Source organism: Rhinolophus hipposideros, assembly GCF_964194185.1.
Source record: "Rhinolophus hipposideros genome assembly, chromosome: 1".
Lineage (NCBI taxonomy): Eukaryota > Metazoa > Chordata > Mammalia > Chiroptera > Rhinolophidae > Rhinolophus > Rhinolophus hipposideros.
The window spans coordinates 50,772,507-50,786,828 of record NC_138047.1 but is presented as its reverse complement, the minus strand read 5'-3'; the positions used below and the strand labels follow the sequence as shown (position 1 = coordinate 50,786,828).

Sequence of the window (14,322 nt, the reverse complement as noted above, 5' to 3'; positions counted from 1 at the left end):
TTGCTCAATCAATGATAAATACTCATTTCTGCAAATGTTGATGGAACATTCTTAGGTATTCTTATTTTTACTGATAGTTTAGTAGTCATCAGAAGATGCTACTACTTCCTACAACTAGAATACGTGGATCTAATTGAAATCTAGATTTACTCAAATAATTTTTTTAGCAAAAGAGCTTTAGAAAACTAAAGAGCTACTTTTTTTAAAAATTAACGTTTGTTGTGGTGACGATTGTTTGTAAAGTTACATAGATTTCAGGTGTACAATTCTGTAATACATCATCTATATATCACATTGTGTGTTTACTAAAGAACAACTTTTGAAAAAAATCATTTTAAAACTAAATCTCTCAAAAATAGGATTGAGGATTTTCTGTCACCTCCAGGTGGCTTCATAATAGCACTGTAAACTTTATAGATTTGCACCTCAAAATGCCATCCTGCTATTTTTAATTATCCTACAAATCTTACTTCTGCAGAATCTCTGACTGCTAAGCTTTTTTTGTATGTGCATTAGCATAGAAGACTGCTCATATTTCTCTTCTGGAACTAAGTTCTCTTCTTCTATTATTTCTTAACGTTAGTACTTAAAGAATTAACCAAATGATTGAGTGGTAACATAAACTCAAATTTTAAAGATGTCTGTTAAGAAGACTCTTAACATACATTTAAACACAAACTGAATAGTTCTGTTCATAGTTAATATATTTTTAATGCATTATCATTTAAACGAGCAGCCTGAATTGGTTAGTTTTCTCTATTGGTTCTATACTATTATCTCAGAATCTCATTTATATCAAAGACATATGAAGCCCAGAAAAGCCAAGTATAAGAGGCTCATGGCAGAAATAGGACTTCTGAATCCAAATCTTACATTGTTTAAAATAAACTCTCAGCTTCCTGGGGTCAGGTCTCTACTTTGCTACTTACTTGTCACGTTAGAAAAATAAAACGTCTTTAAGACAATGTTGATGTTGGATTTTACAAAACAATGTTAAAGTAATAATTAGAGCTTGGGGAAGACAGTGAATAATTCTAAATAACAGATTGTTTTGTAAAACGAAAATAATCTCTACCCAGTCTAACAAGAAATTAAGATTTCAGTAAACTAATACATAAACAAACACACAAAAGATAAGTTTAAATCCAATGAAGAATCACTTCAATTTTTCTCATTACTGTATTTATTGTTATTGTATAACGAACAAATATTTGTGATGTAATTTCTGTAATTCACCGCAAAATTTCTTTAAATTTATTTGTTAAAACTTTTTTCGAAAAGATGGCCGTGCCCTGTTTTTCGGGGTGAGGCAGTGGCGGCCGCTCGGCGGCGGTGGCGGCGGCGGCGGCGACCCGGGTCCTGCCGTCGTGCGCCCCGGAGCTCTAGCGCCCCCCAGCGAGCGCGCGTCCTTTCGTGCCTACACAAGAGCCCGCTCTTCCTCCGGGAGATGCGAATGTTCCGGGCTCGGGGGCTCTGTGGGAGTTCGCGCTGCGAAGGAGTCTCCTGGCCACCGCTTAGGTCGCCTCGTGCCGCCGCAGCGCCAGTTCCGTCGCGGGCGGTGAGCCTCCCGGATCCCTTCTCTGCCCCTGGCGGCGATGACCGGGGAGAAGATCCGCTCACTGCGGAGGGACCACAAGCCCAGCAAAGAAGAAGGGGACCTGCTGGAGCCCGGGGATGAAGAAGCGGCGGCTGCCCTCGGCGGCACCTTTCCCGGAGGCAGGGCCGGCACCGGCGGCAGAGGCAAGGTCGGCAGAGCCTGTCATAAGGTCTTCAGTAACCATCACCACCGGCTGCCCCTGAAGACCGCCCCGGCCCTGCCGCTGCGTAATTCCTCCGTAACCACCACCTCCCAGCCCCAGACTCTTCTAGGGGGCGCCAATCCCACTGCTGTCGTCGCAGAGGGCGGCAGCTGCCCCGCCCACTACCCCGTGCACGAGTGCGTCTTCAAGGGGCATGGGAGGAGGCTCTCTTCTCTCATCCGCACGCACAACATCGGGCAGAAGGATAATCACGGAAACACTCCTTTACATCTTGCTGTGATGTTAGGAAATAAAGAATGTGCCTCCAGTAAAGGTGAAAAATGCTCAGGGATGGAGCCCGCTGGCGGAAGCCATCAGCCATGGAGATAGACAGATGATGATAGCTCTTTTAAGGAAGCTTAGGCAGCAACCCAGGGAAAGTGTTGAGAAAACGACCTCGATTATTAAAAGCCTTGAAAGAGCTAGGTGACTTTTATCTAGAACTTCACTGGGATTTTCAAAGCTGGGTGCCTTTACTTTCCCGAATTCTGCCTTCTGAGGCATGTAAAATATACAAACGAGGTATCAATATCAGGCGTGACACTACTCTCATACACTTTACTGACATGAAGTACCAACGAGGGCATTTAAGCTTCATTTTCAATGGGGAAGCAGCACCCTCTGAATCTTTTGTAGTATTAGACAATGAACAAAAGGTTTATCAGCGAATACACCACGAGGAATCAGAGCTGGAAACAGAAGAAGAGGTTGACATTTTAATGAGTAGTGATATTTACTCTGCAACTTTATCAACCAAATCAATTTCTTTCACATGTGCCCAAACAGGATGGCTTTTTCGGGAAGATAAAACAGAAAGAGTGGGAAACATTTTGGCAGATTTTTATCTGGTGAATGGACTTGTTTTATCTGGTGAATGGACTTGTTTTAGAACATCTCAGTGAAGAAGATATTTTTCGAAATAAGGCCATTATGGAGAGTTTGAGTAAAGGTGGAAACATAATCGAACAGAATTTTGAGCCAGTTCGAAGACAGTTCCTTACGCCTCCTCTTCAGAACATCATTACCTGGGAAGAATATATATCTGCTGAAAATGGAAAAGCACCTCATCTGGGTAGAGAACTGATGTGCAAAGAGAGTAAGAAAACATTTAAAGCCACGATAGCCATGAGCCAGGAATTTCCTTTGAGAATTGAGTTATTATTGAATGTTGTGGAAGTAATAGCTTCTTTTAAGCACTTTAACAAGCTTAGAGAATTTGTTCAGATGAAGCTTCCTCCAGGCTTTCCTGCAAAACTAGATACACCCGTGTTTCCTATGATCACAGCCACTGTGACTTTTCAGGAGTTTCGATATGATGAATTTGATGGCTCCATCTTTACTATACCTGACGACTACAAGGAAGACCCGAGCTGTTTTCCTGATCTGTGACTGACACGGAACTCAATGCAATCTCACCAAGCAAAACAAGAGAATGTAGAGACTGCAGAATTAATTCAAATAGGAGGGACAGATGCTTTCAGTGAAGAAAAGGGAATAACACTGAATCGACACATCAGTAATACGATATAGTGAAATGGACCTCGAATGAGAATTTCAGCAAGTTTCCTGATGTGACATTTTCAGTCTTTTTAAAAATATACATATTATAGTGTAATATATTGACACCTTAATGACCCTAAGTACTTCTTATGTAAAACAGCTATGAGTGCTGTGATTTGGTTTTTAAAATTTTTACACTTCTTGTGAAATATATGTGCATATAAATATATCTATATCTATAGCTATATCTAAAACACTCCTGGACCATTAACATAAATTAAATTTCTTAAGATATATAAAACCCTTTTAAACTAGTCATCTTATATTCAAGGTGACTATTATAAATATTCCTTCAAGCTTTGTTTTCATAAAAGGTAAATTATGTAACATTATGTATAGTTCAATAATTTGAATGTTTGTTCAATATTATGAGCTAGAAGGAATGCAGTTTTCTGTAGATGAATGAACCAAATGGTAACCATTAAACAATTGCATTTATATGTTGCAATACATTCAGAAGGAGTGTTCACTCTGCAGGGAATAAGGTACCTCCTTTAGCACTTTAGTGCAATTCATTGTGGTGCTATTTGTTTTTACCTGAATTCTTTCTTCAACGGAAAATGTTTGTTACTAATCTTCTTTTCATAGAACCTGTATTTTTTTTTTCTAAACTTGGGTTTAGAAAAGTCTTTCCTTGTGCATGTTCATGGTAAGGTATGGTTAGCATGCTTAAAGGTATTCTTCTTCCAAATCTCAGCACTTTAAAAAAAAAAATTCCAAAATTTTAAACTTGCTTCCTAGAAAGTATACATCATTCTGATTATTTTGTTTGCTTTTAGTGGACTATGGAAGCATTCGTGTCAATTTTAAACCCACATAGTTTGGACATCCCTACATATTTAATGCTTTTAAAATAAGGTAAAAACATTTTCTTTGCTAAAAGAATATATTTGTTATCAGTTAAATTCCAGAAACGTACATAAGATTGACAAATCCTACTGTTTATATTGTAAGTCACAAGAAAGTATTTATTGGTTTTAATTATCTCCAAAGTGTTAAAATCATGCAGTACTCATTTTTGCACTTAAATTTTTTTATATTTATTCCAAGATGGTTTGATGGTCCAAGAATGAAAATAAATTAGGAAGAATAATGTATCACAACCATAAAATGTTTTGTTGTATTAAAAACCTTAGCTAAAGAAATGTTTTTTGATAAATGTTTCAGAATGCATCTGTCAGGTTTTATAGAGTGACCAGTAGTTTAAACTTTTTCTAGGATTTTAAATAGTTTGAATGAGTTTAGAGACTTTTACTGAAGAGATGATTATTTACAAATCCAGAGCATCAATCGTAAGAACATTTTTATAATAACCATCTTAAAAGCTGCATCTTCCATGCTGATAACATACTACATTGCATATGTTGACATTTTATTAAATACATTTTATAATGAAGAAGAATAATCACAGTTAAAAGTTCAAAGACCTATTACTACCAGATGTGGGTCTGTTGAATTTTGTGGAAAGAGTTGGTAAATGAGACTAGGTTTATTGAATATAAGTTGATCCCTATTATTTTGGGAATGCTTATAGATCATGGAACTTGAAATAGCGAGACACTTAATGGTAGTGATCACCGTTGCTTTTAGGCTCCCTTACTCTGTGGGAGTATGGTATACTTTCAGGACTATACTATAGAGTTTTTCATAGGTACAGGCAACTTAGTGGGGGAAATAAACATGGTAAATTCCAGCTGGGGACTTATCAATTTCATTAAAGCTGTGAATATTTTGCTGGGGTACACTAGAGGTAGGACGACTATTGAAAACTTTTGCACTTGGATTTTGTTTTTAACTCTTATCTTTTTCTTTCATACAGAGTAGTAGAGATTGTCCATTCCAAATGTCTTTTATTTGATCACAAAGAAAAAGCAAATGTCAGTATCTCTTATGATGGTATAAACAAGAAGTTATTAATGCAAATAAACTTTTCACATTATTAGAAAAAAAAAAAACTTTTTTCTTAGATAGCTATTATTTTAATTTTGAGGGTTAAGAGAAGTAGACACCCTAGCGTAGGAATAAAGCAATAGGGAGTTGTTTCAATGTTGGCCATAAACCTGGGGATTTTGGAGAACTGCCCACTGCTGCTAATGTTGCTTGATATTGATCTAGAAGAAAATAAATCACCAATAACTATCCCAAACTGAACCATGTCTATGAATCAGATCAGGTCAACCTCATAACAAATGAACCTAACAAACAGTTGCTCATTATGTAAACGTCACTAAAAGTGTGTCACGTTCATAAAGTCAACTGTAGAATTAAAGAATTTATATAGTTAATTAAGATTTCAAACAAAAATAGTTTACAGAAATGGAAATATATTTACAAGTAAGAAGGACAGAAGAGGATTGTGTAATTACCAATATATCAATTTCCATGTAATTTTTCATATGCAGTCTTACAGTCAGGTGGACCAAACTGAAACTCTCATGATCCCATGTACAGAAAACTGTTATCCTGGCAGGACAGTTAACTTTTTTAGTGTCACTTACTGATAGAACTATATAAATTAATATCCATAAAGTACTGTGGGTAAAGCCTGTCATGTGTGACAGCTTAATAAATGCCCACACCATCTCCAAGTTCTTACTTTTACCCTACTATAGATATTTAAGCCTAATATTGTGGAGATTTTTGAAATCATAGAGCCATTCCTTAAGAGCTCCAGTTTGTGCAGAGGAAAAGCCAATGAATCTTTAAAGAACCAATTGATGTTTAGAATTGCCTGGGAATAATTATTAGGTGGATAAAGGGTTATGGCAAAATTAATGCAATGAATATGTGCTATTGTGAATCATCTTTTCCAAATATTAGGAGACCTTTAGAACTTCCTAATACTAGAATTTGAATTATCTTATTTACATTACAATTAAACAGAAACAAAATTCCAAAATCAGACAGGTTTTTAGTGGGACCGTCCCATTTTAGGAGAGTTTTGAGCAGAAGCTGGTTCTATGAGAAGTTTTAGAGGGATTTGCTGTTTGTGAAAGGATGATAACAATAGCTACCACTGTTGTCAGTGCCTCATTCATGTCACTCTCGTCCTTAAATTATTGTAATTTGTTTCCTAATTGGTCTTTGTACTTCTAACCTTATATTGTTCAGGTCATTATCCATATTATTCTCAGGATTATTTTGCAAAAACAGATGTGATGAGTCATATTCCTGCAAAAAATATTTTATGGCTTCATATTATATGCAGAATAACACCCAAGATATTAACAGAGCACTCAAGGCCATTCCATATCTTCTTTGGGAGTTATTTCTGGCTTCACTTTTTGTGTCTCCTTCTGCCTTATCCACAACTTGTCCTGAAAACAGTCAATAATTTCATGTATTCATGACTTTCCCAGGTATGGCTGACAGAGAATGAGCTCTCTTCATGCTTCCTAACGAACCCCTATACTCATATGCTTCCCAAGACAAAGTTGAAACTTGAACATCTCTGTGAAAATATCCTCCAAGACTCAGATAAATATAGTAATTGCATATTTGAATGAGTTCATTGACAGAGTATTTACACTGATGCTATACTTTAGTCAATAACAGATTCATTCAGTTCACTCACTCATTCAACAGTTATTTAATCTATTTAAATGAACATTTAAACTTACTACATAAAACATTTCAACTTATTTAAACTAAACTAGATGCACTGTTATGGGCTCTTGGTATATAGTCCTCATAAAATTTATGTTCTTTTTAAGGGATACAGATTTATAAATGTACAGAGTAACAGAAGCACAAACAGTTGTAGACATGGAGAAAACAATCATAATTAAAAACAGTAAAATGTATGGTATTTACACTGTATTACATACTAAGAAGTAAAATAAGTAAAGGAAGTGAAGTATGAAATGTCAGGAGTGTTGAGTAACATAGCTAGGAAAAGCCTCAAGGAAAAGGTAAGGAAAAACTTAAGAACAGAAGAGGGGGAAAATTCTACACTGAGGAAAGAGCAGATGGATAGCTCTCAGGTGGCAGCTCATCTATTATGCTCATGAAATAGCAGAGGCCAGTATGACAAGAGCAGGAACTAAATGAGGAGTACAGGACATGAAGTCAGAGGAATAACGAGGCCAGATGAAGTAAGGTATTTTATGTCATTTTAATGATTTGGAATTCTAATGCTAAGAAGTGACAGGAAACCCAATGGAAGATTGTATGCAATGGAGTGAAATACTATGAATTGCATTTAAGAGCATCACTCTGACTTCTCATTTAATGAAGGGAAGAAGTAGTGAAACTCATTAGGCCATTCCTGTAATCCAAGAAAAATATAATAATGGTAGCTTGAACCATAGCGATAACAATGAAAGTGGTGAAAGTGACAGGTTCTGGATACCATTTGAAAACAGAGCCAAAGAGATCTGCTAATGGATCACATGTGGGATGTGAGAAAAAGGGAGAGGAATCAAGGATGACTAAGTAGTTTTTGGTCTAAAGAAGGACAGAAAGTCAACTGTAATTGAAAGTTTGTAAGAGTAGCAAGGTTTGGGGGATGTCAGGAGATCAGTTTTGCATATGCTAAGTTTGATATTTCCTATTAAGACATCAAAGGAGATTAACCTGTTGGATATACAAGTCTGGAATATAGGGGAGAGGTTAGGTTTGCAGCTAAATTTAAGAGACATAAACTAATGATAATTAAAAATGTGAGCCTGGATAAATTCAGAAATATGAGTACAGACAGAAAAGGGGATTCCAAGAATGAACCCTAGGACATTTTTCATCACATGTACTCTAAATGAAGAGGAACTATCAGTGATTCAGTGACAGAGTGACCAAAAAGGTACAAGAATTGGGAGAGTATAGTGACATGGGAGTCAAACAAAGACAGTGTCACAAATGTCAAATGTTGGTGAGAGCAGAAGTAAGAAGACCTAGAAATAACCACTGGATTTAGAGAAATGAATGTAAATTTTGACCTTATTCAAAGTTTTTGTGGACTGCAGACGTGCAACTCTGATTACAGGGGGAAAAAATGAGAGAAGAGAAACTGGAGATACCAAGTATGCACAACTTTTGAAAAAGTTATTTATCCTACCTCTACAAAGATAGGAGAAAAATGGGGTAGCGTTACCAATGGAATGTAATCAAGAGGAGGGTGTCTTCTTAGATTGGAGAAATTATAAAATGTTGATTGGAAGGAAGTAAAGAGTGGAAAACAGTGATGAAATGCAGATCCTTGAGTTAACAGGAAAGTATGGTTTCTTGTGCACAAGATTGGCATTTGGCTTTGCTAAGAGCAGCAATAACTCCTCAAGAATAACATAGTATTGGGAGAAATAAATAGATGGAGGAGTTATTTTTTGGCATAATTTTGAAGATATCATTTCTGATTCCTTCTATTTTCTCAATAAAATAAGAAGCAAAGCTATCTGCTATTGGACATACAGGTAGGGAAGAAGTGTTGTTACTCTGGGTATTGAATAATATTCTAGGAAAGTTTGAGTCAATATATAATGTGACTGTTGGACTTCATTTTAACGCAAGAATAGTGATCATGGTTGAATATATTTTTCTCAGCTACATTCACAGGGGCAGAAGGTAAAATTTGGATTAACCTACGAAATGATTTAAAGCCAGAGTAGTTAAATCAAAGACGAGTAAGGAATTTGAGTATATAGGTAAAGGCGTGATAATAATGCTTACCATGAAATTCAAAGTGGAAAAAGAGTGACATATAGACATAAGGAGTTTAAGGGGCATTGAAAAATAGATAAGCTCATTGGAAAGTCTAAGTTTTTGTGGGAATCAAATAATTTTTATTTCAGATATTACAAGGCATTTACTCAGTAGATGCAAATGGTAGAAGAGAATGGGAAGAGTGAAATTAAGATTATGGAGTGATAAAAATTACTTACATGTCCAAGTCATGATCTGTCTTCCACAGTCATGATCTTCTTGTTAGCAGGAACCATGCCATCTACATCTTTATATCATTATATGACCTTTTGCATCATCTAGCATGGTGGTTCCTAATCTGGGATAATTTTGCTCCCCAGAAAAGATTTGCAAATTTCTAGAAACATTTTTGGTGCTCATAGCTTAGTGGTTGATGCTATTGGCATCTTATGGATAAGGCCAGTGGTCTGCTAAACATCTCACAATGCACAAGACCGCCCCACAATAAAGAATTATCCTGCCCCAAATGTCAATAGTACAGAGGTTGAAAAACCTCGGTCTAACGTACAGTGTGTGCTCAAAAATGCATGATAAACTTGAGTGAAATTTTATGATTACAGACATTGCCATATAAGGACATTTTGGTCGATGATAGTGGGCATATATGACAATGTTCCCATAGATTATAATGGAGCTGAAAAATTCCTATCACATAGTTAGATCGTAGCCATCAGAATGCGGTAGTGCAAAGCATTATTTACATATCTGTGGTGATGCTCGTATAAGCAAACCTGCTGAGATGCCAGTCCTATAAAAATGTGGCACAATTATGTAGAGTACATAATATTTGAAAATGATAAGAAACAACTATGTTACTGGTTTGCTTTACTGTACTATACTTTAAGTCATTATGTTACAGTGTACTCTTTCCACTTCTTAAAAAAGTTTTCTATAAAATAGTATGCCATGTTATGCTGACAGCAGCCTCATATCATACATCCTGTGTTTATGGATTCTCTTGATGCATGATTTCACTTGTGCTTGATTTGATCTCATGTTACTTTGTACAGGATTGTAGCCTTGGAGCAATAGGCTATACCATCTAGGTTCATATAAGTGTACTCTATGACATTCCACATGGATGAAATTGTCTAACGATGCATTTCTCAGAACACAGCCCTGCAGTTAAGTGGCACATGACTGTATATGTAAAATAAGAATAACTAGGATTAAGAGTGGGTCCTATAATTAGCACCTGGAGCTTTATGTTTCTGTGATGTCTGTCCTGCTCAGAGAATCTTATTCTATGATTCTTGAATAACTTTATAAATTAATTTTAATAACTGTATATCAGATATAAGTACTATTACATTTTATTATATTTGAAAAATCTCATGGAAGGAATTAAAACACTCATCTATATAAATAATTCTAAGATATCTATCCTTTTCTAATAATTTTTAAGAGTAATCAATTATGTGTTATATTGTGTTTTTTTTTTATTTGTCTTAGGGCCATTTTCCTTTTTTTTTAATTTTTTTTTAATTTTAATTTTTTTATTTTTTTATTAGCTTCAGGTGTACAAGACAAGGTAATACTTAGACGCCCACCATCTACATCCCTCACACTGTGAACCCCTTCCCCCCACCCACCATCCCTCTGACCTCATGCCCAGCCATCACATCACACACATAAAATTATAGTTGGCAGTCATTAATGTTTAGCCTCTGGTGCACAACGCCACAATCAGGCATCCACACCATCCCTGAGGTGGTCTCCCAAATAGGACGCATGCCCATCGGATACCCAACAAAACCCCTACAACATTATTGAATAAGTTCCCCAAATTAATTTCCAGAAAACCCTGAGGCCATCTTGCGGCTACCAGCCGCCTCCCAATTCCTTCACCTTTCCCCTTATCCCCAACACCCCTCTGCCCCCGCCCATCTAACAACTCTAGGTTTTTTCTTTGTGTCCTCAAAACTGTCTCTGATTAGTTCATTCACATATTCTTTTCTTTAGATTCCGCATATAAGTGAGATCATATGGTACTTTTCTTTCTCTTTCTGACTTATTTCACTTAACATAATGTTCTCTAGATCCATCCATGTTGTTGCAAATGATAAGATTTCTTTCTTCTTTATGGCTGCGTAATACTCCATTGTATAAACGTACTACAGTTTCTTAATCCAGTCATTTACCGATGGGCATTTCAGTTGTTTCCATATCTTGGCTATTGTGTAAAGTGCTGCAATAAACATAGGCGTGCATACTGATTTTTGAATTGGAGTTTTGGATTTCTCCGGGTAGATGCCTAGGAGTGGAATTACTGGATCATAGGGTAGTTCCATTTTCAGATTCCTGAGATACCTCCATACTGTTTTCCATAGTGGCTGCACTAATCTGCAATCCCACCAACAGTGCACTAGCGTTCTCTTTTCTCCACATCCGCGCCAGCATTTGTTGTTTGTTGATTTATTGATGATAGCCATTTTGACTGGAGTGAGGTGGTATCTCATTGTGGTTTTTATTTGCATTTCTCTGATGGTTAGTGAGGTTGAGCATTTCTTCATATGTCTTCTTGCCTTCTGTATGTCCTTTTTAGAAAAATGTCTCCTCAAGTCCTCTGCCCATTTTTTAATTGGGTTGTTTGTTTTTTTGGAGTTGAGTTGAGTAAGTTTTTTATAGATTTGTGATATTAACCCCTTATCAGATATATCATTGGCAAATATCTTTTCCCATTCAGTAGGATCCCTTTTTGTGGTGTTATATTGTTTATAAAACTGAATCATTACACAAATACACACTATTTTTTTCCTTTTACTTTCTTTTCCCCTGTATGTTTGGAAGTTCTTAAGCAGTGCCTCAAATATTACTTAGGAAGCAGAGGTTTTTCGTACCAGCTCTATCTCCAAATAGCTGTAGGATCCTGAGCAAATAATTCAAATTCTCACTTCTTCAGTTTCCTCATCTACAAAACATCTTTAAAACACCATATGGATGATATTTGGAATTTCTTACAGTTCTTATTTTTTGAACATTTTTTTCCCTTTAATTTACACTTGATCTTGCTTTTCTATCTGCTTTCTTTCTTGAGGGTATTATTAATAGGCTTCAGTTATTACCTTTGCACTTCTCCCAAATCTCATGCCTGAATATTTCAGATATGTCACCCAACATGGGAAAGAGCTTTGGGTGAATAAATTCTATTTATGACAAATAGTCCTAGAACATTTTGCTTTGATTGTATTTTGCTATATTTTATATTATTTCAATAGATGAAACTCTTATTTTCCTTATAAAACGGCAACACAAGTTACACATTGGGAGAGCTTGGGTTGCCCACATGGAACCTTGCTCCTTACTTGTGGTTGTGTTCTGATGCTTACGTGGCCAATGGCACCGGGTGTTACTTAAATCTCTGGCTTTTCAATTTTTTATTGGATAAAACTTTTTCTCTAGTGTATTGTTGGTAATTTCCTTGATTTAGGTTTTGCATACATTTCCGGCCCAAATAGTCCATAAGTATACTGATTACTGTAATTCAAAATTGGTGAAAAAGAGTCACAAGGAAATGCTGTATTTATTGCACAGTATGTAAGGCATTTTGCTGAGAAAATGAAAAGGAAATATTGAATGGGAAGGACATACTTGCTTTTGTATTTCTTTTCTTAGAAATCACACATTTTTGCCTGTGCCCTTGGCAACCAAAAGCTAATACATAGAGTGCACAGGGCAGACACGGCCTTTTCAGTTGGACGTATGCCAGGAGGGTTATTTCATCATTTCTTTTCATGGCTTCCACCTTGCTCAATACGAACATAGTCTTTGAATAAATATTAGTTGAATAGTTCAAATTCACAATAGACACTGACTTGGGCTTTCTAAGCAATATAAAATATATGACAATTAGGAGTGTCCCTCTCCCTCATACACTTAGCATGATATTAACGCAAGTGATATTATGAAGGAAAATCATCAATTATGCCAGTATTTTACTTACCTACTTACTTTAGAAGGGCATCTATCCGTGCTTAAGTCCTGAATATATCTATTACAGGTAGTTAACAGAGGAAAAGAACATTGTAAAAATGAGTAATGTGAAACACAATCAGCCAATTACATGTATGAACATCGATCACTAAAGAGACAACTCGAAGACTGCTTTTGTAAATAGGCACATATTAAGTACTTTTGAGGCCTGCCTCAGACTGTTGGGGTACTTTGGGCAAGATCCTGCTCCTCTCTGGGCTTCGTTTTCTTTTCTTCCTTCCATCTTCTGTTCTTCTATGAACATCAGCTGGTAAACATTGAACTCACTACAAAATTATGAGCCCAAACTTGAGCAGTCCCATTTTATTAACATGCACTGCTATCATTTGTTCTACAGAAGTAGTTACTCTCTAAATGTCACTCTCCTTCCTAAAACTCTTTAACAAATCCCCACTATCCACAGAATAAAAATCATGTTCCTAAGGAGCACAGCATGCCTTGCTCTATCTCTAGTCTCATTCCATGTACTCCCTTGCTTGAACTTCATGACCTTGATTCACTCCTTGATTTAGTTGTGGTTACTTGTTTCTGATATCCAAAACACTCTTCTTCCTTTCGTTTTAAGTTATAATTCTCTTCCCTCTTCAGGTCAAACACTTCTTCTTTTGGGTTCAAGGTCATTCTCAGGACTCAGGGCTTCATGAAGATCCTCTTTGCCTCCCCTATCCATCAACTAAAATGAACTAGGTATTTCCTTTGTGCCTATTGCCCCTTATTACAGCTTTATTAAAATATTTATTACATTTCATAACAAGTAGGTTTTCACATTTGTTTGCCAATAAGGGTTTTCATCTCCTCAGGGACAAGAATTATGCCTTTTTATTCGTTGTTGCATTCTTGGCAACGGGAAAAATGCCTGGCAGACATAGGCATTTAGTGTGGAATATATTTCACTCTTTACCTTCAACAACCTTCATGTTCACCTATCTCCAGCATTCTGCATGCATGACTATTCTTTGGATCAAGTTATCATCCAGAAATTCTCTTCTACTCTGATGCTAAAATTCCCATCTGATAAAAAGCTCAAATCTCTATTTCTTGAGATTGATCAATCTCACTAGGCCTGGTTTTTGCTTTTTTTCCTATCTCTAGTCACTCAAGCTTTTTTTATGCCTCAACCTTCCTTCCCAGCTCAACCAGTATTTCATGACTAGTCACACAAACATCTCTCCACCCCAACAATTCACTTGACCTATTGATATTATACTGCCACTATCTTGCCATAAATCTACTTGGGTAAGGAAAATAATCTGAGGTCTACTCTCACCTAGTTATT

At 36.3% G+C, this 14,322-nt stretch overlaps 1 protein-coding gene across 1 annotated transcript; it reads left to right on the top strand.

Annotated features, from left to right (window-relative positions):
* Positions 1-1,449: 1,449 nt before the first annotated feature.
* Positions 1,450-3,188, top strand: LOC308496659 (ankyrin repeat domain-containing protein 13C-like; the record flags this gene model as incomplete). The annotated part of the gene is given in 4 exon segments (XM_081046207.1): positions 1,450-2,062; positions 2,064-2,186; positions 2,188-2,673; positions 2,675-3,188. Coding segments are annotated over 4 exon segments (1,590 nt in total). The 5' UTR covers positions 1,450-1,595.
* Between the last annotated feature and the right edge of the window lie 11,134 nt (positions 3,189-14,322).